The following is a 26,527-nucleotide window of genomic DNA, read 5'->3' as shown; positions in this document are numbered from 1 at the left end:
GGGAGGCTCAGCAGTGCTGCTTCCCCCATGGGCAGCTCTCACCTGCTGGCTTTAAATCAACTAAAACCATGTCATTAGGCCTGGCGTTATTCTCCTGTTGATTTCGATAGGGTTTTTTGCAGGCTCAGCTGCAGTTTGCCATCAGGGAGCACGTCTCAAATGCTCCCGTTGAACTGCAAAACAAATGGAAGAGGCAGCTTTGCAAACTGGTGGCCACGGGCCACGGCTGTTGGCCACCTCTCTCCCAGCCAGCAGCACCCCTAAACCCTCAGGGCACAGCTCAGGGGCGCCTTACTGCCCCCACATGAGTGAAACCCAATGGCAGCACCTTCAGCAAGGCTCGTGGTGGAACTCCTGGGTGGTAATTGCTATTTTGGACCCTGTAACCCAGGAGAGCAACAGCTGGTGTTTCAACCGTGCTCGCCTTCCTCCCCACTCTAATTTGGATGTGGGATTCCTTTTGCTCTGAAGGCGATCAGCCCCGCTTTTAATTATGTGGCGGCATGACGAGTGTCCCCGCTGCTGAAGGTGCCAACTATGCCAGCCCTGGGACAAGTGTCTCCTTGGTGAGGAGCTGTGAGGCTCGAGCGATAAACCTCGTGATGGGTTCAGCTCGGAGGTGATGGCTGAATTGGTTCATGGCTACAGAGACGGGGCTGACAGCTCTTTGTCACCTCCCTGATGTGGCCCCGAAGTGGGGAGGCACAGCACGGCTCCCCAACCCCTCTGGGCAAAACGCAGAGGAAACGACCTCAGTTTGCACCAGGGGAGGTTGAGGTTGGATGTGGGAACAATTTCTTCCCCAAAGGGCTGTGGGGCATTGGAACAGGCTGCCCAGGGCAGTGCTGGAGTCACCATCCCTGGAGGGTTGGAAAGATGGAGATGAGGTTCTCAGTGACATGGGGCAGGGACAGGGGTGGGGGAACAGTTGAACTGGATGATCTTGAGGGTCTTTTCCAACCAAAATGATTCTATGATCACTGTGGCCAGATCCAGGCTGGCGCTGCCCCAGCAGAGCCGGTGATGGAGGAGACCCTCCCCTCCCACCCCCGGCATGGACCCGCTTTGGGGACGATTCCCTGGGGACGGACACGTACGGTTGAGTCCCGCGGGGGCTCTGGCGGTGGCGCTGGGCGGCAGGGGGGCCGCCAGCATCTCCGGTTTGACGGCCACGCCACTCTCGTTCCTGTCTGCTCCGCACAAGCCGGGCAGCTGCGCCGCCTTCTCCAGCGAGGGCAGGAGCTGGTCCAGCTGCTCCAGTTCGGCAGCAAACTACGGAAGGAAAGAAAATAAATCACGGGTGGGTGATTGAGCCCAAATGCGAGACCGAGCGCTGCTTTCGCATCCATGTAGCCCCCAGTGCTGCTCCCCCAGCCCTTCGCATCTCACGTGGAGAGGGAACCAGCCCCGTGTCCCCTGCCCGGCCACACGCAGACCCTGGGGGGACAAGGACCGTCCCCCTGTTCACAGGTCCCCACCCCGGAGCCTGGTCCTCAGCGGCAGCTCCGAGATGCCTGTGTGCTGCAATTAGCGTAATTATTAATGGTACGCACAACCTCCAGCTGTTTAAACGAGAGATAATTTGCTTTGTTAATATACATTCGCGGAAATTATAATAATAAAGAATTGGTCTTTCCTAAGAAATAGAAGTGGCTTTTTGGAATGAGTGTCCAAAATGGATGTTGGTCTGGGGTGTGTGATTCCCCTCAATGGTGGATCAAAATATCATCCAGCTTTTCCAGCCGTTGTCAGCACCACGAGTGGAAACGTAGATGTTATAGCCGGGGACCCGGATAAATGGGAAAGCTCCTGGGAAAGGGATTTGCACTGGTAAAGCAGCAGGTTGGGATGAAAGGGGCTGAGAGAATGGGCTTGAGGTAAAAAAGCTCTTCCAAATAGTGTAATTTCTCCACCAAGCAGAATTCCTTTAAAGCTCAAGTTTGCAAAGCAAAGAGAACCGAAGCAAAGGGGCGACATCCACGATACGGCAGGAATGCATCTCCTCAAGTTCATCTCTTCCTGCAGGTTATTTTGGAGGCAGAGGGAGAAGGAGGGCACCGAGGCAGCTGCAGGCACCCAAAATGGACATTAAGTGGAGTTAAAATGGGAGCAGTGAAGCTCTTTTGTTGCTTGTTGGGTTTGTGAAGGATGGAGAGGTTGATAGGACGAGAGGAAACGGCCTCAAGTTGCACCAGGGGAGGTTGAGGTTGGATGTGGGGAACAATTTCTTCCCCAAAGGGCTGTGGGGCATTGGAACAGGCTGCCCAGGGCAGTGCTGGAGTCACCATCCCTGGACATGGGTTAGTGCTAGAGTTGGGTTCTGGTTTGACTTGGTGACCCTGAGGGTCTCTTCCAACTGATATGGTTCTATGATTCTACAGGGACATGGGGTGGCTGAGTATTCCTGGGCAGCTTCTTCCCAAACCTTCAGCTCCCGGGACAAACAAGGTTCCAAAACAAGGAACAACCCAAAGGCAAATCAAGGGACAACATCTCCGCCTTTCATCCCTTGCCCAGCCGGCTCGTGGACGCCCCACGTGTGAAATCAGCTCGGGGAGGAGGATGCAGATGCTCACCCAGCAAACCTTCATCCCTGGCTGGACCTGCCCGCGGATGGGGATAACTCTCCTCCTGAGCCGCTTGGGCATCAAAATCCTTGCACAAATTAAATAATCCCATTATTTTATTGCGAACTTCAGGTCATTCAAATCTTCCTTTCATTTTTTTTTAACTCCTGCAATTCCTATTCGCTCTTTTCTAAGCCTTACCTAAATATTCTTTGTTCTCAACCCACTAACAGGTGGCTCCGAGCAAACCTGGGGTGATTCCATATGATAAATCCAGAGAGAAAATAATTCCTTCGAGGCTGAAGAGCTCGCCCCACAACTCGTGTCGCTCCTAATTGCTATTTTGATGCTTAAAATAAGAAAACTTATTAGAAACGGCAGCTCCCCCTCCCCACCAGAGGAGCCTCTAACAGAAAACACGTGGAAATGCAACTCAGTCCTGAGCTGCTGAGCAGCAAAGGCTTGTTCGCTCCTCAGAAAAGCCATTTTAAGACTCCGCAAAACCCTCTCCAGGCTCTTTTCTTAACTCTTTGGAAGCGCTCGGTACGTTCCAGCAAATAATCCTGATGCTCTCCAGCTGCCGGGGGAGGGATATTTGGAACTGAAAAGCCACGGAGGAGCCTAAAAATGCTCAGCTGCTTCCAGCAGCGCAGGAGAGGGGCTGATGAACACGGCCAGGCTGGAGCCGGCCCAGCTCCGCGCCTGTGTGCGGGCACAGCACAATTAGATCACACAGCCTCGTTAAATTAATAGGGCTTTCTGGCCTCTCTGGAGGAAGCAGCACTGATGCTCAGCAAATCACAGAATCACAGGATGGTTTGGGTTGAAGGGACATTTAAAGCTCCCCCAGTGGCACCCCTGCCATGAGCAGGGACATCTTCAGCAGCTCAGGTTGCTCAGAGCCCCGTCCAGCCTGGCCTGGGATGTCTCCAGGGATGGTTCAGCCACCACCTCTCTGCCCAACCTGGGCCAGGCTCTCACCACCCTCAGCACAAACAATTTCTGCATCACGTCCGGCCTGAATCCCCGCAGGATGCTCCTTCTGCAGGAGCATTGTGGTGGGTACCCAGCTCTATGGGCCTGTTCACTCCGCACCAGCAAGCTCCAACGTGCCTCCCAAAATAAGCAAGTTTTACTTTGAGTTTTTCTCATCCAGAGACAATTTATGTCAATCCAGATCACAGAATCACTTTGCTTGGAAAAGACCCTCAAGATCATTGAGTCCAACTGTTCCCCACCCCTGGCACTGCACCGTGTCCTGAGAACCTCATGTCCGTCTGTCCAGCCCTCCAGGGATGGTGACTCCAGCACTGCCCTGGGCAGCCTGTTCCAATGCCCCACAGCCCTTTGGGGAAGAAATTGTTCCCACATCCAACCTCAACCACCCCTGGTGCAACTTGAGGCCATTTCCTCTGCTCCTGGCGCTTGTTCCTGGGGAGCAGAGCCCGACCCCCCTGGCTCCAAGCTCCTTTCAGGCAGTTCAGAGATCAGAAGGTCTCCCCTCAGCTCCTGTTCTCCAGCTGAACCCCCAGGTCCCTCAGCCGCTCCCCATGATGATGGATCTCACATGGGAGGTGATGGGGAGGTCACACCGTCCAGCCAATGACACCAGGAAAGTACATTAGAGAAAGATAACAAGTGCGATTCCCTCTCGCCTATAGAATAACCGACTGCGGCTCCCAAGCCAACTGAGCCCTTAACCTTATTAAGAGCCTTATTGTGTGTTTGTCACCCCAGGCTCTCCCAGCTCCGTTATTCATCCCCGATCTCCAAAGCCGTATTTGCCGCAGTCCGTAAGCGGCGATCAGCCCCGCTCTTCATGTCAGCCGCTCTCTTCTCTTTGCTTAAAAAGGATTAAGCAGCCTTATCCGTGTTACCATCTCCCCTGGCTTTCAAAAATAAGAAATCTCTTCTATTCATAGCGGCGTGTAATGAATATTTATACCCCCAAATCTCTATTGCAGAGATCTGTCACCGGATTATTCAATTTAATAATACTTTTAGGAGAACTAAAAGGCCCGTATAATTGCTAATCGCAGCCAACAAGAGGGCAAGGGATTGAAAATTCCCTGGGACACGAGGCCTGAATGTGCCCAGAGATGCAGAATTAAGAACCTTTTCGCATGGCAACGCGCGCGTGGTCTTCTCCTCACTCAAACCACCTCCTGCAGTGATGTGCTGTGCTTCTTTCTCAGTTTTATGCAGCTCCCTAACGCTCTTCCCAACATCACCTTGAAGGGCTGAGCTACCAAAACATGAAGCATCTGGACAAGAGGGGACAGCAGTGCTGGAGAAGGTGGCGCTAATGCTGGAGGAGGTGGCACCAATACTGGGGAAGGTGGCACCGGTGCTGGAGAAGGTGGCACCAGCACTGGAGGAGGTGGCACCAGCACTGGAGAAGGTGGCATCAGTGCTGAGGAAGGTGGCACCAGTGCTGGGGAAGGTGGCACCAGCACTGGAAAAGGTGGCACCAGCACTGGAGGAGGTGGCACCAGTGCTGGGGAAGGTGGCACCAGCACTGGAGGAGGTGGCACCAGCACTGGAGAAGGTGGCATCAGTGCTGAGGAAGGTGGCACCAGTGCTGGGGAAGGTGGCACCAGCACTGGAGGAGGTGGCACAAGCACTGGAGGAGGTGGCACAAGCACTGGAGAAGGTGGCACCAGTGCTGGAGAAGGTGGCACCAGCGCTGGAGAAGGTGGCACCAGTGCTGGGGAGGGTGACACCAGCACTGGAGAAGGTGGCACTAATGCTGGAGGAGGTGGCACTAGCATTGGAGAAGGTGGCACCAGCACTGGAGGAGGTGGCACCAGCACCGGAGAAGGTGGCACCAGTGCTGGAGAAGGTGGCAGCAGCACTGGAGGAGGTGTCACCAGCACTGGTGAAGGTGGCACCAGCACTGGAGGAGGTGGCATGAGCACTGGAGAAGGTGGCACCAGTGCTGGGGAGGGTGACACCAGCACTGGAGAAGGTGGCACTAATGCTGGAGGAGGTGGCACTAGCATTGGAGAAGGTGGCACCAGCACTGGAGGAGGTGGCACCAGCACCGGAGAAGGTGGCACCAGTGCTGGAGAAGGTGGCAGCAGCACTGGAGGAGGTGTCACCAGCACTGGTGAAGGTGGCACCAGCACTGGAGGAGGTGGCACCAGCACTGGAGGAGGTGGCACGAGTACTGGAGAAGGTGGCACCAGTGCTGGGGAAGGTGGCACCAGTGCTGGAGGAGGTGGCATCAGCGCTGGAGAAGGTGGCAGTAATGCTGGAGGAGGTGGCACCAGCACTGGAGAAGGTGGCACCAGTTCTGGAGAAGATGGCACCAACACACCAAGTTGTGGCAGCCACACAACATCTCCCCACACTTCTCCCAGCCCCGCCACCTTGCTGTGGAGAGCCCACGCCAGCAGATTTGGAAGAACTTGCCCCCAAAACCCAACTTGTCAAGAGCATCCCACCAGCACGGACACGGATGGGCGCACTCACCTGGCCCTGCGTCTCCAGCTTGACCTCCTCCGTGGCAGGAGGTTTGGCGAGCGGACCCGGGGCTGTGTTACAGGGTTCCATCTGCTCCGTCTTCTCCACCTTCACCTTCACGTCGTCCAGGCTCAGCGCTGGGGCTGCAGCAAGTTCCTTCTCATCCTTGTCCAGCAGATACCTCAGGAGCTGATGATCCTTGGCGTCTTTCTTCTTCAGCGTGTCCGGCTCCAGTTTGATGTCCGAGGTTCCCGGCAGCTGGCTGGGAGCCGCGGGGGTGGTGGTGGGGTTCGGGGTGCTCTCCTTCTTCTCATGCTCCATGCCCAGGGTGGTGATGTCCGAAGGGCTGCCCTCCTGAAGGAGTCTGTGCAAGATCTTGTGCCGCTCGGTCAGGGAGCTGTGGGAGGAAGGGCAGGTGCTGCTGGGAGGGTTTCCGGAGGCCAAGGTGCCACCGGTGCCCGCGCAGGCCAACGAATCTTTGCAACTCGTGTCCGCGTCGACATGTCGAAGCTGCTGCTCCGCCGTGCTGGCCAGAAGCTGGACCAGCTTGTGGCTGGTGGCTTGGGAGCATTTGTTGTCCCCTTCTGAGAGCCTGTCATTGGCATGCAGCATGCCCGAGTCCAGCGGTTTGCTGTCCCCCGCCCCACCGTCCGACTGGATCATCTCGCTGAGGATGGAGGCGATCTCCTTGCTGTCCTTGGACTCGGCTTTCATGGGCTGCATGGCGAGGCGGCCGGGCGAGCTCTGCGAGCTGAGCTGTCTCAGCACAGGGGGTGGTGTGGAGTAGCCCACCGGGGTGCTGGGACCTTCGGCCAAGCCCTGCATGGAATTCATGGGGCCGCCGGGAAAGGATCTGGCGGCACCGGTGGCACCGCCGGCCCCGCTGCCGCTGTTGGCCATGCCCACGGGAGAGTGCATGGTGGGCATGGTGGGCGAGAAGGGATTGCCGGGCACGCGGGGTCTGGGCACCAGCCCCGGGCTGACTCGATGCCTTGGGGACATGAACTGCGGTGGGGTGATCCCCGGGCTGTTCATGGGGGAGCTGTTGAGGTTCAACGTGTGGTTACTGTTCTGGGGACCGGCTTGTCCCTGGCTTAAGGCAACGTTGGCTCCCATCTGGTTCCCAGGTGAACACCCAAAGTTGGTTTGGCTGGTGCTGGAGTTGCTGTTGTTGTGGAGGCCGGCGCCTGGCTGCTGGTTGACGTTGGTGGCCAACATGCTGCCGTTGGAAGGAGGGATGGAGGGCGGCAGGGCCATGCCTTGGCCCGGGGAGATGCTGGGGTTCAGCGAGGGGCTGACCCGGGGAAGGGACATGGCGGAGTTAGTGTTCTCCTGGGGTGACAGCATGCCGTGATCCCTGCGGGAGAGGAGAAGGAGAGGAAACGTCACAAGATGCTTTGCCCAAACCTTCAGTGTCACTCAGGCAGCTCCTGCCCCCCTGTCCATAGAATCACAGGATGGTTTGGGTTGAAGGGACCTCCAAAGCCCATCCAGTGCCACCCCTGCCATGACAGGGACATCTTCACCAGCTCAGGTTGCTCAGAGCCCCGTCCAGCCTGGCCTGGGATGTCTCCAGGGATGGTTCATCCACCACCTCTCTGGGTACCTGGGCTCTCACCATCCTCAGTGTGAAAAACTTCTTCAGTCTGGCCATGCTGCAGAGCTCTGAAGGCTGGAGAGCAGCAGGGCACAAGCTCTGGTGGTCTCAGCCTTCCCATCTCCACCAGCCCTTCAGGATGCATTGCAGCCCCATGGATGGGCTACAGCAGCTTTAGCATCTCCTCAGAAACACGAGGCTGCTCATGATCACAGCTGCTCCCCGGGTAAACCCCAAAGGCATCACCCTGCTGGGTCCATCGTTCCCCCAGGGCTGGAGGAAGACCATGCTCTGCAGCATCCTCCTCCCCCAGCCCCCTCGTGTTTCTGCAGCACAGCCCAGCTCCGCAGCCTCAGCTCTCCCTGTCCTGCCGGTTTGTCAGAGCCTCTACCTCCCCAAATATCTGAAGTTCTCCAGGGCAAGGCAGAAATCTGAAGCACGTCTATAAACCTCCACCTGAACTCCTGGGGCCACCTCTTTGCGAAATAAGAATAATCAAGAGCAACAGAGCTCTGGCGCTCAGCCTCAGATTCCTCATGGGGATCACACCTCCAAACCAGCATCACAGACCACTCGTGGGTCCTCCTTCCGCTGTAGGGAATCACAGAATCAGTTTGGTTGGAAAAGACCCTCAAGATCGTTGAGTCCAACCATTACCCACCCCTGGCACTGCCCCATGTCCTGAGAACCTCATGTCCGTCTGTCCAGCCCTCCAGGGCTGGTGACTCCAGCACTGCCCTGGGCAGCCTGTTCCAGTGCCCCACAGCCCTTTGGGGAAGAAATTGTTCCCAGATCCAACCTCAACCTCCCCTGGCGCAACTTGAGGCCGTTTCCTCTACATCCTAAGGGACACTTTGATTCCTGGATCACGCTGACACGGCTCTGGAGCGGTGGGGTGGGGACGTACCTGTCAATGACGTGGATGCCCATGATGTAGGGCTGCATCTCTGGGCTGGTGGGGTAGCAGAGCTTACACTTGGTGTGGGCGCTGAGCACCGTCCCGTCGCTCAGGGTGAATCGGTACGAGGGGCTGAAGGCCGTGCCGCGTGTCATCACTGGAGGAGACAACCAAAAACACATCGATTCCCCCTTAGAAACTCAAGACAGAACCCACAACACCCTAAAAGTACCAAGATGAGGATGGAGGGAGCAGAGAAGAGGGAAAACCTGCCTGGGACAACCACCTACCCAGCAAACAAAAGCGCACGCTGCATGTGTGCCAACCCCAGAGATGCAGAAAATAAGAGGGTTACGAACAACCACAGTGGCACCAAAATCCTCCCAGCTGCTTCTCCAGCTCCAAATTCCAAATCTAAACCCACCCAGCGCCATCCTTGAGTGCTCAGAGTTTCTGAAGGGGCCACCACCAGCGCAGAATGTCCAAGCTGGTGAACCCCAGCCCGGCTGGGAGGGTGCAGCAGGATGTAACCCCAGCTCTCCGGAGGCTCAGCGACCTCCTGCTCCTGCCTTTCCCACCTCCCTGTCCTGAGAATCCTCATCAACAGAGCAAAGATGCTCATCAAAGAGTTAACAAAGATGCTCACAAAAGAGATGCTGCTGCTTCTGCTTAAACACTGGGATGGCGTTTGCGGATGGCATGTGAAAAGAAACGTAAAATCATATTTAGCTCATATTTGTCTCAATTCTGTATTTCCTGAAAGGCGAGAGGAGCCCCTCCAGCGTCACTCAGCCTTTTCTCCTCTCCCTTTGGCGTTTTGTGTTATTATCGCAGCATCCATGATTCCAGAAAGCATTTATTCGACAAGGAGGACCACGCTCTGGTGGGAAGAGGAGCCCAGTTACCTTCTTGAAAGAGCTGCTTGGCGTAGGACGGCTCTCTGCCCTGCGGCTGGAAGAAAGCGTAGATGCATTTCCGCACCAAATCCTCCCAGCCCGTCCTGCCGGCGGCTCGCAGGGAACTGGTGTCGATGGAGATGATTTTACCTGGGCAGAGAGAGAGAAGCCACGTTACTCAGGCACAGTCCATCAGCAGAAATAGGTCTGTAAATGTGGGAAATGAAGCCAGGTCCTCTTTGGTGTCAGGCAACAGCTGCAGGAGGACACCAGGATGTCCTCCAGGAGGAGGTGGAGGTTCAAGGAGTTTACTCTGGGTTGTGCACTGACCTCTAGGCAAACCTTGGCCAGGCAAAGCAGACACGAAACCCAACAAGAAGAACTTCATTGTGAAGGGACCCTCGTTATTTCAGATCTTGGGTCCCCAGATTCACACCCCTCACCTGGTGGGACACCCTCCAGCCACCCTGCCCACACCAAGGAGATCCTACGAGCAGGACCTGCCACCTGCTCTTCCCTCGAAAGAGAATCCTAGAATCCTTTCAGTTGGAAGAGACCCTCAGGATCATTGAGTCCAGCCATGACATGGTTGGAAATGAAACCCCAGGCAGCTTTGCCGGCTGTTTTACAGCCACGGGCAGGGAGCAGCGGGCAGAGAAAACATTCACTGAGGATTTTCAGGCTGCAGGGAAGTCCAGATGATTAACCACCAGGAAGATGGTCACCAGGGTGGCTACGAAGCAATATTTGAATGAGAGCAAACTCAATCCAAAATGTTCAGGGAGACCAAGGTTAGACATGAGGAGGAAATTGTTGCCCCTGAGGGTGGTGAGAGCCTGGCCCAGGTTGGCCAGAGAGGTGGTGGATGAACCATCCCTGGAGACATCCCAGGCCAGGCTGGACGGGGCTCTGAGCAACCTGAGCTGCTGAAGATGTCCCTGCTCATGGCAGGGGTTGGACAGGATGAGCTTTGAAAGTCCCTTCAACTCAAACCATCCTGTGATTCCATGATTTTAAGGTGGCAACTGTTTCATTCCCACCAACCAGCAACCTCGACAGCCCCGAAACCCAAGGGAGCAGAGAGGGCTTGGCTGCAGGACATGGCTCTGGTGTTCCTGGATCGGTTGAGGTGTCTCCAGCTGAGGTGTCAACTCCATCGGTCCATTCGCAAAGGACAGGACCACGCTCACGCTCTGGGGTCCTGCACCACTGACCCATCCCCACCCCAACACAACAAATCCTCCGGAGCCAGGACCCCCCGGTATCACTGGGACGTTACCTGTGGTGTCTTGCTTGGTCATGAAGGATTCGGAAGGGCCGACGGCCGCCGGTCGAGGTAATCGTCTCGCAATGCATATCAGACACGACTGGAAATCTGCCAAAGTAGGAGAAGGGACGAAGAATATGAAAATCAGACACTACAACCACCACTTGCAATTAAAAATTCTAATTTAAATACCACTGCTGGGCTTGATTGCCACATCCTGCCCTGGCAGAGTTTACCCTGAGCCCTTCAAAGCAAATATGCTCTGTCTAAACTCTATAAAATTTGCTGGAAAAGAGGTTTCCAGCGCTTGGAGAAATTAATTGTAAAGGCTTCTCAGATCTGGCAGCATTGTACAATAAAAGTCAGTACTAAAAGCCAGCAACTGTCGGCTTCGGGCAAAGGATTTGGTCATAAAATACCATAATTTATTCCTTCCAGTCATGATCTCTTGGGTAAACCGCAATGGATTAATCCAGCTAATGCGCTGGAAAAATAATAGCTGGGACACCAAAAGGAGAGTTGTCAGGGCACTAGCAGGAAAGCAACGGCCCCCACAGTGCCAAGGGAACCCTGACTGTCTCAAATCCCTGCGGACATCTGCCTGCACGGAACTGATCCAGCCCAAAAGCGTGAGAGCAGCACTGTGGTCTGGCCAAGTGCAAGGTCCTGCATCTGGGTCGGGGCAGCCCCGGTATCGGTCTAGGCTGGGGATGCAGGGATGGGGAGCAGCCCCAGGAGAAGGACTTGGGGTGCTGGGTGAGACATTGGCCATGACCCGGCCGTGTGCGCTGGCAGCCCAGAAACCACCCGTGTCCTGGGCTGTGTCCCCAGCAGCGTGAGCAGCAGGTTTGGGGGGGGATTCTGCCCCTCTGCTCCGCTCTGGTGAGACCCCCCTGCAGTGCTGGTCCAGCTCTGGGTCCTCAGCACAGGACACACATGGAGCTGCTGGAGAGGGGCCAGAGGAGCCCCAGAAATGATCCGAGGCTGGAACAGCTCTGCTGGGAGGACAGGCTGAGAGAGTTGGGGGGTTCAGCTGGAGAAGAGAAGCTCGGGGAGACCTTAGTGCGGCCTTTCAGTGCTTAAAAGGGGCCGAGAAGAAAGATGGGGACAGACTTTTGAGCAGGGCCTGTTGTGATGGTTTAAACTAAAGGAGGGAGATTCAGGCCGGACATGATGCAGAAATTGTTTGTGCTGAGGGTGGTGAGAGCCTGGCCCAGGTTGGGCAGAGAGGTGGTGGCTGAACCATCCCTGGAGACATCCCAGGCCAGGCTGGACGGGGCTCTGAGCAACCTGAGCTGGTGAAGATGTCCCTGCTCATGGCAGGGGTGGCACTGGGGGAGCTTTGAAGGTCCCTTCAACCCCAACTATTCTACGATTCCCATCCCACCTCTCCTCCTGCCCCCCCTGCCCAAACGCCATCTCACGAGCAGCAGACACTCTCTCCTACCTTCTCCCTCCTCCTTGAAGGACTTGGGCTGGGACACGGTGAAGCACTGCATCACCTCGTAGCGCTGTCGAGCCTCCTGGTTCTCGGTGCCCGGCTCGTCGGGCGGCCGGATCAGCATCCTGCAGCTGAACGTGTGGCTGTTGCGCCGCGTCGCTTCCTGGGGCCAAGGGACTCCATTGACTGGGTGATGGAGGAGAAAAAGAAGGGTTGTTAGGAGCTGTGCCATGCGCACGTCCCTCTGTGACTTTCTGAGGAGGTAGGTCCTAACATCTCCATTTTACGGGCAGGGAAACTGAGGCACGGGGTCTCCGAGCCACTTCCAGAGCCCAGGAGGGCTCCTGGCTCTTGCTGTTGTACTTGAACCCCCCTCAGATGATGCTCGTGGCACTTTTCCAGCAAGTCCAGCTAAACATCTCCATAAGGATGGGGAGCAGCAGTGAGAGCTTTTAGTACTGTAGCAGCAAATCTATCCCCTTTTTTCTATAACCTGGCTTTTCCAAAAACCTCTGGGCACCAGCTGAAAGATTTCACTACCCCTCTACGTTATCTTTGTGGATATCCATCTTCAACCCACATGATTTTCCCACCAGCAGATTATCAAGTTTTCATGCAACCTGCTCTCCCAGAAGAGCCAAGGGGCTTCTAACATCCAAGGAAAGGCAAAATACACAGCCTGAAACCGGGTAACCACAGGGAAAAGATGATGCCTGAACCTCTACAGGCTCAATCCGATGAGTGCCAATAGATTTGGGTGTTTGAAGACATCATTGTATTTACCCAGAAGGAAGATGAGTGTGAATTTCAGCAAAACTTGTATTTTTAAGTTTAACTTAAAGGCTCATCTCCCTTCTGTGTTTCTTCCAAGATGGGAGGGGATGAGGGATCAGGGGAGGTTGAGGTTGGATGTGGGGAACAATTTCTTCCCCAAAGGGCTGTGGGGCATTGGAACAGGCTGCCCAGGGCAGTGCTGGAGTCACCATCCCTGGAGGGCTGGACAGACGGACATGAGGTTCTCAGGACATGGGGCAGGGACAGGGGTGGGTTATGGTTGGACTTGATGATCTTAAAAGTCTTTTCCCATGTAAATGATTCTATATAAATAATATATATAAAAACCACTCTAAGGCCAACATCACTGAAGACACAAGAGCATTTTTTACAGTGCTCTCCAAGCACCAGCTGATAAAAAAACCAACCTCAAGCGTTTTCTTACCCAGAGACTTGGGCAACAAGTTCTTGACGAACTCGGCGTGATCCCCCACGTGCAGGATGCTGTAGACACTGGTGTTCATCAGCTCCTCCTGGTTGTAACCCAGGTAGCTGGTCACGTTCTCGGAGACGAAGACGATCCTCCCTTCGCGGTTCACGACGAAGAAGAAGCCATCCAAGGCCTGCAAGGGGAAGAAACCCAGGTCAAGACGCTCCTTGACCCTGGACAACCTTCCTCTGCCTCGCACACCTTGGCTTCATCCCCGCTCCGTGTCCCAGCAGTGATCAAATAACAGCAAAATGCTTCGAACACGTCTTCAAGTCTGCAACCTCCTCTGCTAAGGACGTTGCTGCCTCTAAGGATGGTGCCAGTGGAGCAGAAACCATCCCCTGCCAAGGGCCAGAGCAGGCAGAAAGGCTCTCATTTGGCAAGGCACTAAAATTAAGCATATGCTTGATTTGCTTAATTACAGCCCAAGAATGACGGAGCCTTCGCGTGGTGCAGAATGAGGGGTTTGTTTGGTTTGTTGGGTTTTTTCTCATGCGTTTAGGATGCGAGTGGCAAATTCAGCCCTGGAATCGAATGGAGGAGGACGAGCACGACCCAGACCAAACCACACACCACCGGGAGATCTTTAACGAGGACACCATCACGGTTTTTAATTAACCGCCGTGGCACGGGGTGGTGATTTCTTCCAGAGCTTTCTGGTGCTGCAAAATAAACTCAGAGCTGTAGGGCCCAGCGCTCGCACATTGAGCCCTTGGGAAGGCTGATCGACGATTTACGCTCTTCTAAGCACCTCAAATGTTTAATCCAAGCAAGATTTGGTTTTTCTGGAGCCTAATTCCTACTTATCCTGCTCATGGACAGCGAGCTCCGATGGACTGTGATGCTCCAACAAGGCCATATTTCAGAGATGATGCAGGGACAGGAGAAACTCGGGATGCCCAAAATTGGTACCCACAGCATCACCTTCACCTCCCCATCCTCCCGTATACCCGGGGGGCTCCGATGGAACTTTATTTAATGCAGTTTCTAACTAACCCCCCCAGGTTTTGCTGTAGAGCAACATTTAAGCGCAAGAAACATTTAAAAAAGAGAAGGAAAAAAAGAAAGAAATCGTTTGTTAAAATGGTTCTGGCAGATTGGTGGCAATTTTCCTTATTCCCGGCCGTTGCCAAGACAACCGGCCTTTGCTCTTCAGGCACCCACAAAACATCAAAGGCCCCTGGGTGTATTTTAAAGCCCATTTGGACCCTTTTCTCCAGGTGATGCTGGTTTTGGGGGAGCCGGGAAGAGGCGGCAGCCGCTGGGGATCCAACTTGCACACCATTAAATTATTAAAATTAAATTCCATTCAATTACCTCATCAGCTTAATTAGTTACGGAAGTCAAGCCCGAACAACAAGTCAAAGAGGCAAAAAACCTTCCTAAAAATGAACAAAATGCTTTTTAACGGCCCTTTCCATCTCTGCTTTTCCGGGGCTGCAAACCCCGCCTGAGCCCAGGAGGAGCTGGAAGTCACTTGGGGGGTGTTTTTTTGGCTGCGGAGCCATTGGGGACCAGCGAAACCACTAATTGCAATCAATCGGCATGGAGAATAAACTCGGCGAGGGCTTGGCATCCGCAAAGGGCTTCGCGCATGGGTTGGGGTCAGCGACTCAAGCGCACGGGAGGAGAACGATTAAGAAATGATTCCTCGGCTTGTATAGATAATAAACATCATCTAAACACGGGGTTTAAATCACATAATACAGGGTGAGTTGTTTATAAAGCAGCATTGACCGAGCAGTAACGCATCGATACCCGGCCCAAGCACGGAGGGTAATTTGGAGTTGTGAGCTGGCTGATTTAATTAATCTCCTTTTGTTTTTTGAAGCGAGAGCTCACGTTTTCCAGGGTTGTTTCTATTATCATGTCCTACTGTCCTCAATTCACTCCCCATCACCCAAGGGCCACAACGAGCCACCTCTTCCCGCATGTGGACACGGACACGAGGGGACCGACCCGGCTGAAGGATGCTCAGCATTTCAGCGATGGAAAGGCACGTGTCCCAAGAACACACTGCAAACCAGGCAGCTTTACAGTGGATTTAGGGATGCTGCTCCCTCTCATGGGTTCATTGGCTCTGCCGCTGCTCTCGTAGGATGATTTCTCCCAATTTAACCCAAATCCTGGTGTTTTGTTGAGGTTCTGCCTTCTTCTCTTGCATCGCTTTATATTCCCATGCCTGCTTCACTCCTTAAAGCCCTCCCAGCCTCATTTCTAAGCCCCTCCTGCATTTTTCACAGAATCACAGAATCCCAGAATGTCAGGGGTTGGAAGGGACCTGGAAAGCTCATCCAGTGCAATCCCCCCGGAGCAGGAACACCCAGCTGAGGTTCCACAGGAAGGGGTCCAGGCGGGTTTGAATGTCTGCAGAGAAGGAGACTCCACAACCTCCCTGGGCAGCCTGGGCCAGGCTCTGACACCCTCACTCCAAACAAGTTTCTTCTCAAATTTAAGTGGAACCTCTTAGGTTCCAGCTTAAACCCATTACCCCTTGTCCTACCATTTGTTGTCACTGAGAAGAGCCTGGCTCCATCCTCCTGACACTCCCCCTTTCCCTATTGATCCCCAGGAATGAGTCCCCCCTCAGTCTCCTCTTCTCCAGCTCCAGAGCCCCAGCTCCCTCAGCCTTTCCTCACACGGGAGATGCTCCACTCCCTTCAGCATCTTGGTGGCTGCGCTGGACTCTCTGCAGCAGTTCCCTGTCCTTCTGGAGCTGAGGGGCCACAACTGGACACAAGATTCCAGGGGTGGTCTCCCCAGGGCAGAGCAGAGGGGCAGGAGAACCTCTCTGACCTACTGACCACCCCCTTCTAACCCACCCCAGGTACCATTGGCCTTCCTGGCCACAAGGGCCCAGCGCTGGCTCATGCTCACCCTGCTGTCCCCAGGACCCCCAGCTCCCTTTCCCCTACACTGCTCTCTAATAGCTCATTCCCCAACTCACACTGGAACCTGGGGTTGTTCCTGCCCACATTCCAGACTCTACACTTGCCCTTGTTCTATTTCATTACATTTTCCCCGCCCAGCTCTCCAGCCTGTCCAGGTCTCTGATGGCAGCACAGCTTCCAGTGTCACCACTCCTCCCAGCTTGGTGTCACCAGCAAACTTGCTGACAGTGCACTCTTTTGCCTCTTTTAAACCCAGCACCTCTGTATCCATCTCCCCCTGAACTCTACCCACATGTTTCCAGCACCCATTTTCCAGCCGTTGCACAAATGAGACCTTTCCATCTTTTGGAGATGCAGAAGAGGCCACAAATGGGATGCAGGGGGGTGGAATCTCTCTCCCCGGGTATCCTGAAACCCAGCCTGGTTTTCTGTCTCAAAAACGATGCCACATTTTACCTCCCAGCTCTTGGGCTCCCACCAGAGAACGCAGAGTAAATCATCGGGCTGTGTCATGTCAGCAATTAAGCTCTTACAGTTAATTAAATGAATCAGATGTGACTTCCTTTCGGGTTGTGAATGTGTAATTTTCTCAGGTGGGTTCAAGGCAAGAAGGCAGATGCGGGATGGTGATCGTCAGCCCCCCAAACCCAACCACCCCCTGAGAAACTGATGATTCTGTTCTTGTGAAATCACCGCTTGAGCCGTTTTGGATTTGAAGTTTATCTCCGGGGCCTGGATATAATAAAACCCCGACATAAAAACCTTCTCCATACCCCATCGGGTCCAACTCGGACCTTCCTCCTGAGACAGGATTCTTTCTGATCTATTCATGCGAATAGAAATGTGAAGCACCCTCCTCATCCTCCCTATTTTTGAGAGCACTGGAAGATCCAGATCTGCTCACCACTCACCACAAGACTCAACTCACCTCCAAACCAGAAGCAGCTTGGTATTTTAATGCTGATATTAAGAAGTTAGGCAGAGCAGCTTTGACTTAACCAAGTCCACGTTCCATCAAGACTCACTTTCCAACGCATTTGCTGATGCGAAGGACTAGAACCAGTTTACCTACAACTTAGGCCAGGGATGCAGCTGGGTTTAGAGCATCCCAACTCCATCCCCGTTGCCTTCCTCCTCTGTATTTCACTTTCTTCGGGCAGTAGCAGGACCTTGGAGCATCAACAACAACATTGGAGCACCCACCTCCAGGAGAAGAGGTCCCAGAGACTCCTTCTCAATCACACCTTGGCTGCTGGATGAGATGTCGGACTTCTGCACTTCATCGTCAGCCGCTTTCTCTGTAGCAAAGGAAAAGGGATGGTTTAGCAACAAAAAAGTCACTTTACTACTGATTTATTGCCTATAATAACATTTTTAGGGCCATGGTTTAGAGGTGGACTTGACAGCGTGAGGTTAACATCGAACTCAATGCTCTTAAAGGTCTTGTCCAACCAAAGCGATTCTATGATTCTAAAATACTAAGAGGCAATGTGGGATGTGCACCAAAAAACTCCAGCATTTGCATTTCATCCCTCAGTCCCGTGAAGATAAAATGTCATTTCTAACTATTTATTCGTTATTATAAAATAAAAGCACTCATTCAATCATCATCTACCGCTAGCAGGAAGGAAAAACCTATCTTAGGTGGAAAGACATCCAAATCCAACATTTTGAAAAGGAAACGCTAGATCCAGTTTAGCGCGAGCTACAATATTTGATCTGGAACTTTTCGGACAACGCTTTGTGAAAAACAAACCCGCTGGGAGGAATTCACAGCGAACACGCAGTGCCAAAGGGATCCTGCTGGAGGAAACAGAAAGCAGCTCGAAAAGTGATATACGGGGAATATCGTGGATGCTGGGCAGCTGGGGATGGGAAAAGAGCGCCCGACACTGATGCTGCTGGAGGAAAATTCTTATTGCTGAGTGATCCCTTTGGGGAAAAAAACCAAACAAAACAACCCAAAAACTCATAGAGAGGGCCCTGTTATTTATCTTGCAGTCCCCCGAAAGGCGCCAGCCACGCTGTGCAGCTTCTCCGAGGAATTCAGGGTAAATCCAGCAGCCAAAGGCGGGTGTCAAGTGGGATGTGAGAAAGGTGGTGATTGCGGGCAAGGGAGCCACGATGTGGCTGGGGTTTCAGGGCTGATTCACAGAATCCCAGAATGCCAGGGGTTGAAGGGACCTGGAAAGCTCATCCAGTGCAATCCCCCCATGGAGCAGGAACACCCAGCTGAGGTTCCACAGGAAGGTGTCCAGGCGGGTTTGAATGTCTGCAGAGAAGGAGACTCCACAACCTCCCTGGGCAGCCTGGGCCAGGCTCTGACACCCTCACCCCCAACAAGTTGCTTCTCCTCTTTCAGTGGAACCTCCTGTGTTCCAGTTTGCACCCCTTGCCCCTTGTCCTGTCACTGGTTGTCACCGAGAAGAGCCTGGCTCCATCCTCCTGACACTGCCCCTTTCCATATTGATCCCCAGGAATGAGTTCCCCCTCAGTCTCCTCTTCTCCAGCTCCAGAGCCCCAGCTCCCTCAGCCTTTCCTCACACGGGAGATGCTCCGCTCCCTTCAGCATCTTGGTGGCTGCGCTGGACTCTCTGCAGCAGTTCCCTGTCCTTCTGGAGCTGAGGGGCCACAACTGGACACAAGATTCCAGGTGTGGTCTCCCCAGGGCAGAGCAGAGGGGCAGGAGAACCTCTCTGACCTACTGACCACCCCCTTCTAACCCACCCCAGGTACCATTGGCCTTCCTGGCCACAAGGGCCCAGTGCTGGCTCATGCTCACCCTGCTGTCCCCAGGACCCCCAGGTCCCTTTCCCCTACACTGCTCTCTAATAGCTCATTCCCCAACTTACACTGGAACCTGGGGTTGTTCCTGCCCACATTCAAGACTCTACACTTGCCCTTGTTCTATTTCATTACATTTTTCCCACCCAACTCTCCAGCCTGTCCAGGTTTTGTTTGCTCCTCCATATCCACAGCCATGGAAAACCCCTTCGCCTCTCCAGATGTGACAGGGACAGCAGCGCCCCCATCGCCACGGGACACGGGTGAGAACAAACTCTGTTGTCTGGGAAGCGCACGCCTCTGGGGCTATGGATGTATTTGCAAAAAGAAGATTAATTACTGCTTAATTACGCAGTTTGGGCAGAATATGAGCAGAAAGAGGCAGGTGGGAGCTAAATCTTAACGCAGAGGATACCTGCTTCGTTAATCATGCATTACGGAGCGAGAGGAAAGCAGCGACGCCTCAGATTGCAGATGCTTTTTGCTCCGGTGATGTTTTGCTCTGCAATACGAACAGGCAAGGTCCTGGGGACAGCCCGGGGGGGCAATGGAAATTATCAGCTGTGCGGGATGCAAAGCAGCACAGGACACCTGAAGCATCCGTGGTCCAGGCTCACACAGGCGGCTTTGATTAAAAATGAAGAAGACTCTCTGTGGCTGGCCAAAAAATGACTTGAAATGTGGTCCCCTTATTAATTTTACACCATTTACAAGGTTTTCCCAGATACCAGCACTACAAATTTAACCTGAAAATTAAGCTGTGTTCTTTCTGTATAACTGTTAATTGTTGGTATAAAGAAAGATGGGATGCGGCTGGTGATTCATGGACGATGTGCACGGTCCAGGGGGATGCGGCCCCGTCCTTGCAAGAACATCCCGGGGTTTGCCGGGAAACCAAGGGGATGCTCAGAAGGACCCAAGGACCAAACACGTGTGTGGTGGGGGGAGCTGGAGGAGGAAAATCACCCAAACTGGTTTCAAGAGGGATGGCAGCAACTTGTGAACACAGCAGGACAAGGGAAAAGGCTCCTCAACCCCCAGTGCCTCGCGCAGGACCTGGAAACCCTCCTGTGCATCAATAAATACACATTTATCAACCAAATGTCCTTGTGTACCAACAAACCAGGCCGATGAAAGTTCCCAGAGGGCAAGAGATGTTTTCTCGGGATAAATATCCATTAAATAAAGAGCTGAGAGGTTTCCAGGACTGTTGGAGGTTTCCTGCTCATCCCTCTCGATGTTGGTCTCCGTTTCTCATCGTTGTGGCACCAGCTGTTCCCCACCTCATCCGTAAGCAAAAGCTACATTGCATTTGCTGTTTCGCAGCATGTTGGATGCAAAGTTTACCACTCAACATCAAATCACATTTGCAAAATGCACAGATGTGGTGGCACTTTAAACTCCTCACCTCTGCGTCCTCTCAGGCCTTGACACATCTTTATCCATCTTCAAGCTCACTTTGGGGGTTTCTCCATCCTTTACTCCGTGAAGGGTTTGCCCAAAACTTGCTCTTGTGGCCCCCAAACCAACAAGCAACGGGCACCCCGTTTCCAGCACGCACAGGTTTTGGGTGCTCAAGCACTGACTTCAACCCTAAAATCCCTGACCCCTGCATCCTGCTATGGACCCCTTGACCAGCTTTTCACATCCCCACGGGCCTCAGTTTCCCCTGTTCATCCCACCCAACCCACCTCTGAGCAGCGATGGTTAAATGGTGAAGGAGCAGCACCCTCCTGATGCAGACACCCAAATCCCTTCCAGGGCTGGAAAAACTTCCCGTACACCCAAAACCACGCGAGCTGGTGGGTACCACAGCATGAGAAATGGCTGCTTTTATTTCCATACTCTTAATATCTTAATGCACTTAAAGGTGATGTGCAGCTTGTAGCTCTAATCCTCTAATCGGGCTGCGGGATCCTCCTTGTGTTTCAGTGCAATAGCTTCATCTGCCTGTTATTTGGGAGGATCAGAACGATGCGCTGGCACCGTCTCCCTCCTGCACAAGTTCTTCTCCTTCCCACCTTTGCAGCACCAGGATCCAGGAGCAGACGGACCCCTTAAAAATCCTGCTCGTCTTCTCCGAGCTGACACATCCCAGAGATGCACGAGCACCAGCACATCTTCAGTTCATGTCTTTAAAGCAGCTCTTTAGCTTTTCCATCCCGAGCATCAAGGACTACACGACAAGCAAACCACTGATTTGCACCTTAACCCATTCATCTCAATTTGATTCCTAGCTTTCCAGCATTAATTGCGGCTGGCGACAAGGTGATGCTCCCAGGCATCCCCTGAGCTCAATGCAGCCAAACACAGAGCAAATTCCCACTTCCCCGAGCTCGTAATCGGATTATAAAGCTGGACAGACAGATCCACGGGAAAACAAACCAATGGTTTGCTGTTGAGGCTGTGGGGATGCAGCTTTGGCAGCCTCGGGCATCGTGAATCCCCATCGCACAATAAACACCAGGCACGCCAATGGCCCCCATTGGAACTTCATGGCCGCAAATGTCATTAAAGCCTTTTATTTCCTCTTGCATAGAGGAGCTATTTTAAACGCATTCCTCAAGATACACCCCGGTTTTCTGATATCCAGAGAGATATCTGGGCACCTCTAGAGTCTATAGGAACCGCAGGGTGCTTGGTGTTCCAAAAATATCATTGGATTTGAATGGTGAGATAAGTGTGCTATAAGCAGGTCACCCAATACCATCAATAGATGCCGCAGATACCTGATGCCCACTGTGGTGCCTGGGAACACCACGGATGCTTTGAAAACAAACTTGTCCTGTGCCAACCCGGGCAGCCAAGCTCAGCGTGGGGAGAGGTGACATTTCCAGCTCAGCCTCGCTGTTCCGCAGCCACACGAACACCCTGGCTCGAAGCAGCTCATTCTTTGCAGGGTGAAAAGAAGGGATGGCGAGGGATGGCTGCTGAAGCACAGCGAGACTGGGAGTGATAGACTCATAGAATCGTGGGAACATAGAATCATTTTGGTTGGAAGAGATCCTTAAGATCATCGAGTCCAATCGTTCCCCACCCCTGGCACTGCCCCATGTCCTGAGAACCTCATGTCCGTCTGTCCAGCCCTCCAGGGATGGTGACTCCAGCACTGCCCTGGGCAGCCTGTTCCAATGCCCCACAGCCCTTTGGGGAAGAAATTGTTCCCCACATCCAACCTCAACCTCCCCTGGGCAACTTGAGGCCGTTTCCTCTGCTCCTGGCGCTTGTTCCTGGGGAGCAGAGCCCGACCCCCCTGGCTCCAAGCTCCTTTCAGGCAGTTCAGAGATCAGAAGGTCTCCCCTCAGCTCCTGTTCTCCAGCTGAACCCCCAGGTCCCTCAGCCGCTCCCATCACACTTGTGCTCCAGCCCCTCACCAGCTCCGTTCCCTTCTCTCCACTCGCTCCAGCACCTCAAGGCCTTTCTTGGTGTGAGGAGCCAAAAACTGCCCCCAGGATTGGCGGTTTGGCCTCCCCAGGTCCCAGCACAGGGACGGTCACTGTCCTGGGCCTACTGGCCACACCATTTTTGATCCGCTCGGGTGCCCTGATGCTGGAAGCCATGCCCAGCAGCACAAAGCAATGGGAACAGATTGGGCACCACCAAGAGCCGCTCTCGTCATCCCCAGCCGTGTCTGGGGGTACCACACGCTGCTGATGGGGGGGCAGCTCCTCCCGGGCTCACACAATGGAAGGACGGCATGGAGAGGCAAAAATAGGGGGGGTGGGAGGTGAACAGAGTAATAATCAACCCCCCTGGCAAAGCGGGGGTGACAAGCAGCTGAAACAGTGGGGAGCAGCCCAGGCCGCGCACAGCAGCACATCGAGGCGTGCGGCCAAGCGGCCGATCTGTTCGGAGCATTTTCCCCGCTGATTTTAGAAGACATGAACGCACAAAGTCCTTTTTGCTTGTTGATAAGAGACCAAAGCATACACGACAAAGGCAAACCTGATATTTCTGTTCCTCTACGAGAGACGCCCCCCCCCCAATAAACTGCCCCGAAACCACATTGCGTAGAGAAAAACTGAAACCTGTGGCTTTGGCAAGCGGGTGCCAGCACCCCTGCCCACACAGGTACAGGGTCACTGGTGTTTTCCCCTTTCTTTTCCCTCTTTGCATGATTATGTTGCATTTTCTCGACCTCCCCAGTTCAGCTTAGTCGCCTCTATTCCTTTTTCGGGTCGTCTGCTCTTTCTCCATCACAATTTTGGTGGCACGGGGCACAGCAAAACCATCCTACACTCGCCTCCCTCTGCTTCCAGACTTCTGTAGCTAAATCCCCAATATCTGGAGGAAATCAGGCAGCCAAAACAGGGATAAATCCAGCACCTAAGGTAGGGAAAAGGGGGAGAGGAGCCGTGACCTCCTGACCACGGCTTGAGACCCCGGAGCAACAGTGAGACCACGACCACGCAGCTCGAGGACGTGATGAGAAAAGCCCCCAAAAAACTGTAACTCATCACGTTTTACCCAAAACATGTTGTGTTATAACAAGACAAAGCCCGTTGGTCTTGGGGAGTCAACCCCGGCCCGCAGGCTCCATCACACGGAGCTCCAGCTGCAGCATCCAGGGCGAGCGCTCCCGTCTCTCCATCTCTTAAATCTTTTCGATTAAAATCATACCAGCTGTCTGATTCTGCTCTTCATGTAAAATTTTGCAGCTGAAATGCCTCTTTTTTTTTCCTCCCAGAAATGGGAAAGGAGTATCCGAAAAACAATATATTGCATGTGGGCCTTCTAAAACAGAACATAAAAACTACAGAATACGGTTTGGTTGAGAAACGTCATGAACATAGAAAATCAGAACAATTGTTTCCACTTACCCAGAGCAAAGATTTGTAATAAATTGCGTTTTGCCTGGAGTTGTGAGGCGCCCGTTGCTGCTCCCCAAGGAAACCCCCACGGAGAGGCCTCCGCGACCCAAACGCTGCCCCATGCTCTCCAAGGGCTCCTTTTCAACCCTGGATTTCTATGCGCAATGTTCATTCTTCATTTCTCGTGACAGCAGCCCCAAAAGTCCTTGGGGTTGGATTTTTCTCTTCAAAATTCAACACCTCAAAGGCAAAAAAGCCCAAGCGAGGAGGATTCGAGGCCGTTCCCAGAGCGCGTTGGGTGCCCCGGTGGGTACCAAGGATACAGGACAAGATGGAGATGTTGATGTTATGCCTGGAAAACGCGATGGAGCACCGGGCAGAACATCTCCCCGTCCCTTTCCACAGCCTCTCAGAGGGTTATATCAGCTGAACCCCCCAGATCTCAGCCAGCTCTGTCTGAGCAAGCTGGGAGGAGTGGTGACACTGGAAGTTGTGCTGCCATCCAGAGACCTGGACAGGTTGGAGAGCTGGGCGGGAAAAATGTAATGAAATAGAACAAGAACAAGTGTAGGGTCTTGAATGTGGGCAGGAACAACCCCAGGTTCCAGTGTAAGTTGGGGAATGAGCTATTAGAGAGCAGTGTAGGGGAAAGGGAGCTGGGGGTCCTGGGGACAGCAGGGTGAGCATGAGCCAGCACTGGGCCCTTGTGGCCAGGAAGCCAATGGGACCTGGGGTGGGTTAGAAGGGGGTGGTCAGTAGGTCAGAGAGGTTCTCCTGCCCCTCTGCTCTGCCCTGGGGAGACCACACCTGGAATCTTGTGTCCAGTTGTGGCCCCTCAGCTCCAGAAGGACAGGGAACTGCTGGAGAGAGTCCAGCGCAGCCACCAAGATGCTGGAGGGAGTGGAGCATCTCCCGTGTGAGGAAAGGCTGAGGGAGCTGGGGCTCTGGAGCTGGAGAAGAGGAGACTGAGGGGGGACTCATTCCTGGGGATCAATATGGAAAGGGGCAGTGTCAGGAGGATGGAGCCAGGCTCTGCTGGGTGACAACCAGTGACAGGACAAGGGGCAATGGGTGCAAACTGGAACACAGGAGGTTCCACTGAAAGAGGAGAAGCAACTTGTTGGGGGTGAGGGTGTCAGAGCCTGGCCCAGGCTGCCCAGGGAGGTTGTGGAGTCTCCTTCTCTGCAGACATTCAAACCCGCCTGGACACCTTCCTGTGGAACCTCAGCTGGGTGTTCCTGCTCCATGGGGGGATTGCACTGGATGAGCTTTCCAGGGCCCTTCAACCCCTGACATTCTGGGATTCTGGGATTTCTAAAAGATGAGCAATGAAAAAAAACCCCAACAATCCACATCTGTGATTTCTCAAATGAGCAGCTTTGATTTGCAGTTAATTAAAATCAGATGGCACAGACTCAGTGCACCCATGGACCGAGAGCGTGAGAGGAGCTGGGCCATTAATTAGTGCCTACTACGGGGTTCATCAGTCCCGTAAACCCAACAGGAAAATAAAAAGCCATAAAAATCAAGTCCTTGGCAGAAGGTGTGCACCTTCGGTGGGGCAGGAAAGATATTATTTCAAAAAGCCACGAGAGGAGAAGACGACAACGGCGTTGATGCAGGAAAGTGGAACCAGACTGTAGAAATGGAATTTCTTCATGGTTTTAAAAGGTACCCGAAGAGGATGGCGTGTCCAGGCCTATCTGTGAGGTGAGGGATGTGTTGGGGGAAAGACTCGGAGCATCACCAGGCTGGAGGTTCCTCTAAATCAAAACTCAAGACTGGAAGCTGCGATTTGCCCAACGCCCCCATATTCAACGTCAGCACATTCACACTGCAGAAAACCAGCCCAGAGCCCTCCTTTCTTCACTTCCACAAATACCAGATTCCTCCAAAACACTGTATGGAAATCAGCAGCTCTTGGGTTGTGTAACTTCTTATTCTAGTGGGAGGAAGGAAATTATCTGATGGATGAATTTAAAAAAAAACTGTGGAAAAATACAATCGGTGAGGTTCAGAGCTTGAAAATACCAGCGCAAGAAATAGAAGAGCAGATCTTGGGATCCTCTCGATCCCTGCGCTCGCCGGTTTTACACCACCCGTTGGGATGGGTTATCGGTGACAAACCCAACCGCAACGCCAGGTCACCCTGGGACACCAAGGTGAGATCCATCCCATGGCACATGGGACATCTGTGATGGAGACCTGTGCTACTCATGCTCTTCTTACAGACAAAGCAAAGAAAAAGGTGTTTTTAGGGGAGATTTTGCCAGATCTATTTTAAATTCTTATGCTAAGATAGTGTCTAATTTTGGGCTTTTTTGAGGTGTCGCAATCCTATTCCACAGCCAGCACTCAACCAGACCTCCAATCCTGGGGGCAGTTCTGGGCCTCTCACGCCAAGAAAGGCCTTGAGGTGCTGGAGCGAGTGGAGAGAAGGGAACGGAGCTGGTGAGGGGCTGGAGCACAAGTGTGATGGGAGCGGCTGAGGGACCTGGGGGGTTCAGCTGGAGAACAGGAGCTGAGGGGAGACCTTCTGATCTCTGAACTGCCTGAAAGGAGCTTGGAGCCAGGGGGGTCGGGCTCTGCTCCCCAGGAACAAGCGCCAGGAGCAGAGGAAACGGCCTCAAGTTGCCCCAGGGGAGG

General features: G+C 53.5%; 1 protein-coding gene across 6 annotated transcripts in view; it reads right to left on the bottom strand.

The window, feature by feature from the left end:
* The window catches only part of NCOA1 (nuclear receptor coactivator 1), a 186,098-nt gene that overhangs the window by 21,185 nt on the left and 138,386 nt on the right, over nt 1-26,527 (bottom strand). For all 6 annotated transcript variants that reach the window (XM_071807177.1, XM_065834700.2, XM_071807179.1 and 3 more), the window contains exons 5-12: nt 17,490-17,584; nt 13,351-13,528; nt 12,138-12,317; nt 10,703-10,798; nt 9,433-9,573; nt 8,537-8,684; nt 6,042-7,389; nt 1,098-1,272 (exon numbers count right to left, since the gene is read on the bottom strand). In XM_071807177.1, coding sequence (XP_071663278.1) covers nt 1,098-1,272; nt 6,042-7,389; nt 8,537-8,684; nt 9,433-9,573; nt 10,703-10,798; nt 12,138-12,317; nt 13,351-13,528; nt 17,490-17,584 — 2,361 coding nt within the window. The remainder of the gene's footprint in view (nt 1-1,097; nt 1,273-6,041; nt 7,390-8,536; nt 8,685-9,432; nt 9,574-10,702; nt 10,799-12,137; nt 12,318-13,350; nt 13,529-17,489; nt 17,585-26,527) is intronic.

This window comes from Patagioenas fasciata, chromosome 3 (genome assembly GCF_037038585.1).
Source record: "Patagioenas fasciata isolate bPatFas1 chromosome 3, bPatFas1.hap1, whole genome shotgun sequence".
NCBI classification, from domain to species: Eukaryota; Metazoa; Chordata; class Aves; order Columbiformes; family Columbidae; genus Patagioenas; species Patagioenas fasciata.
Note: the sequence above shows the minus strand (reverse complement) of the source record. Positions and strands in the feature narration are given on the sequence as shown.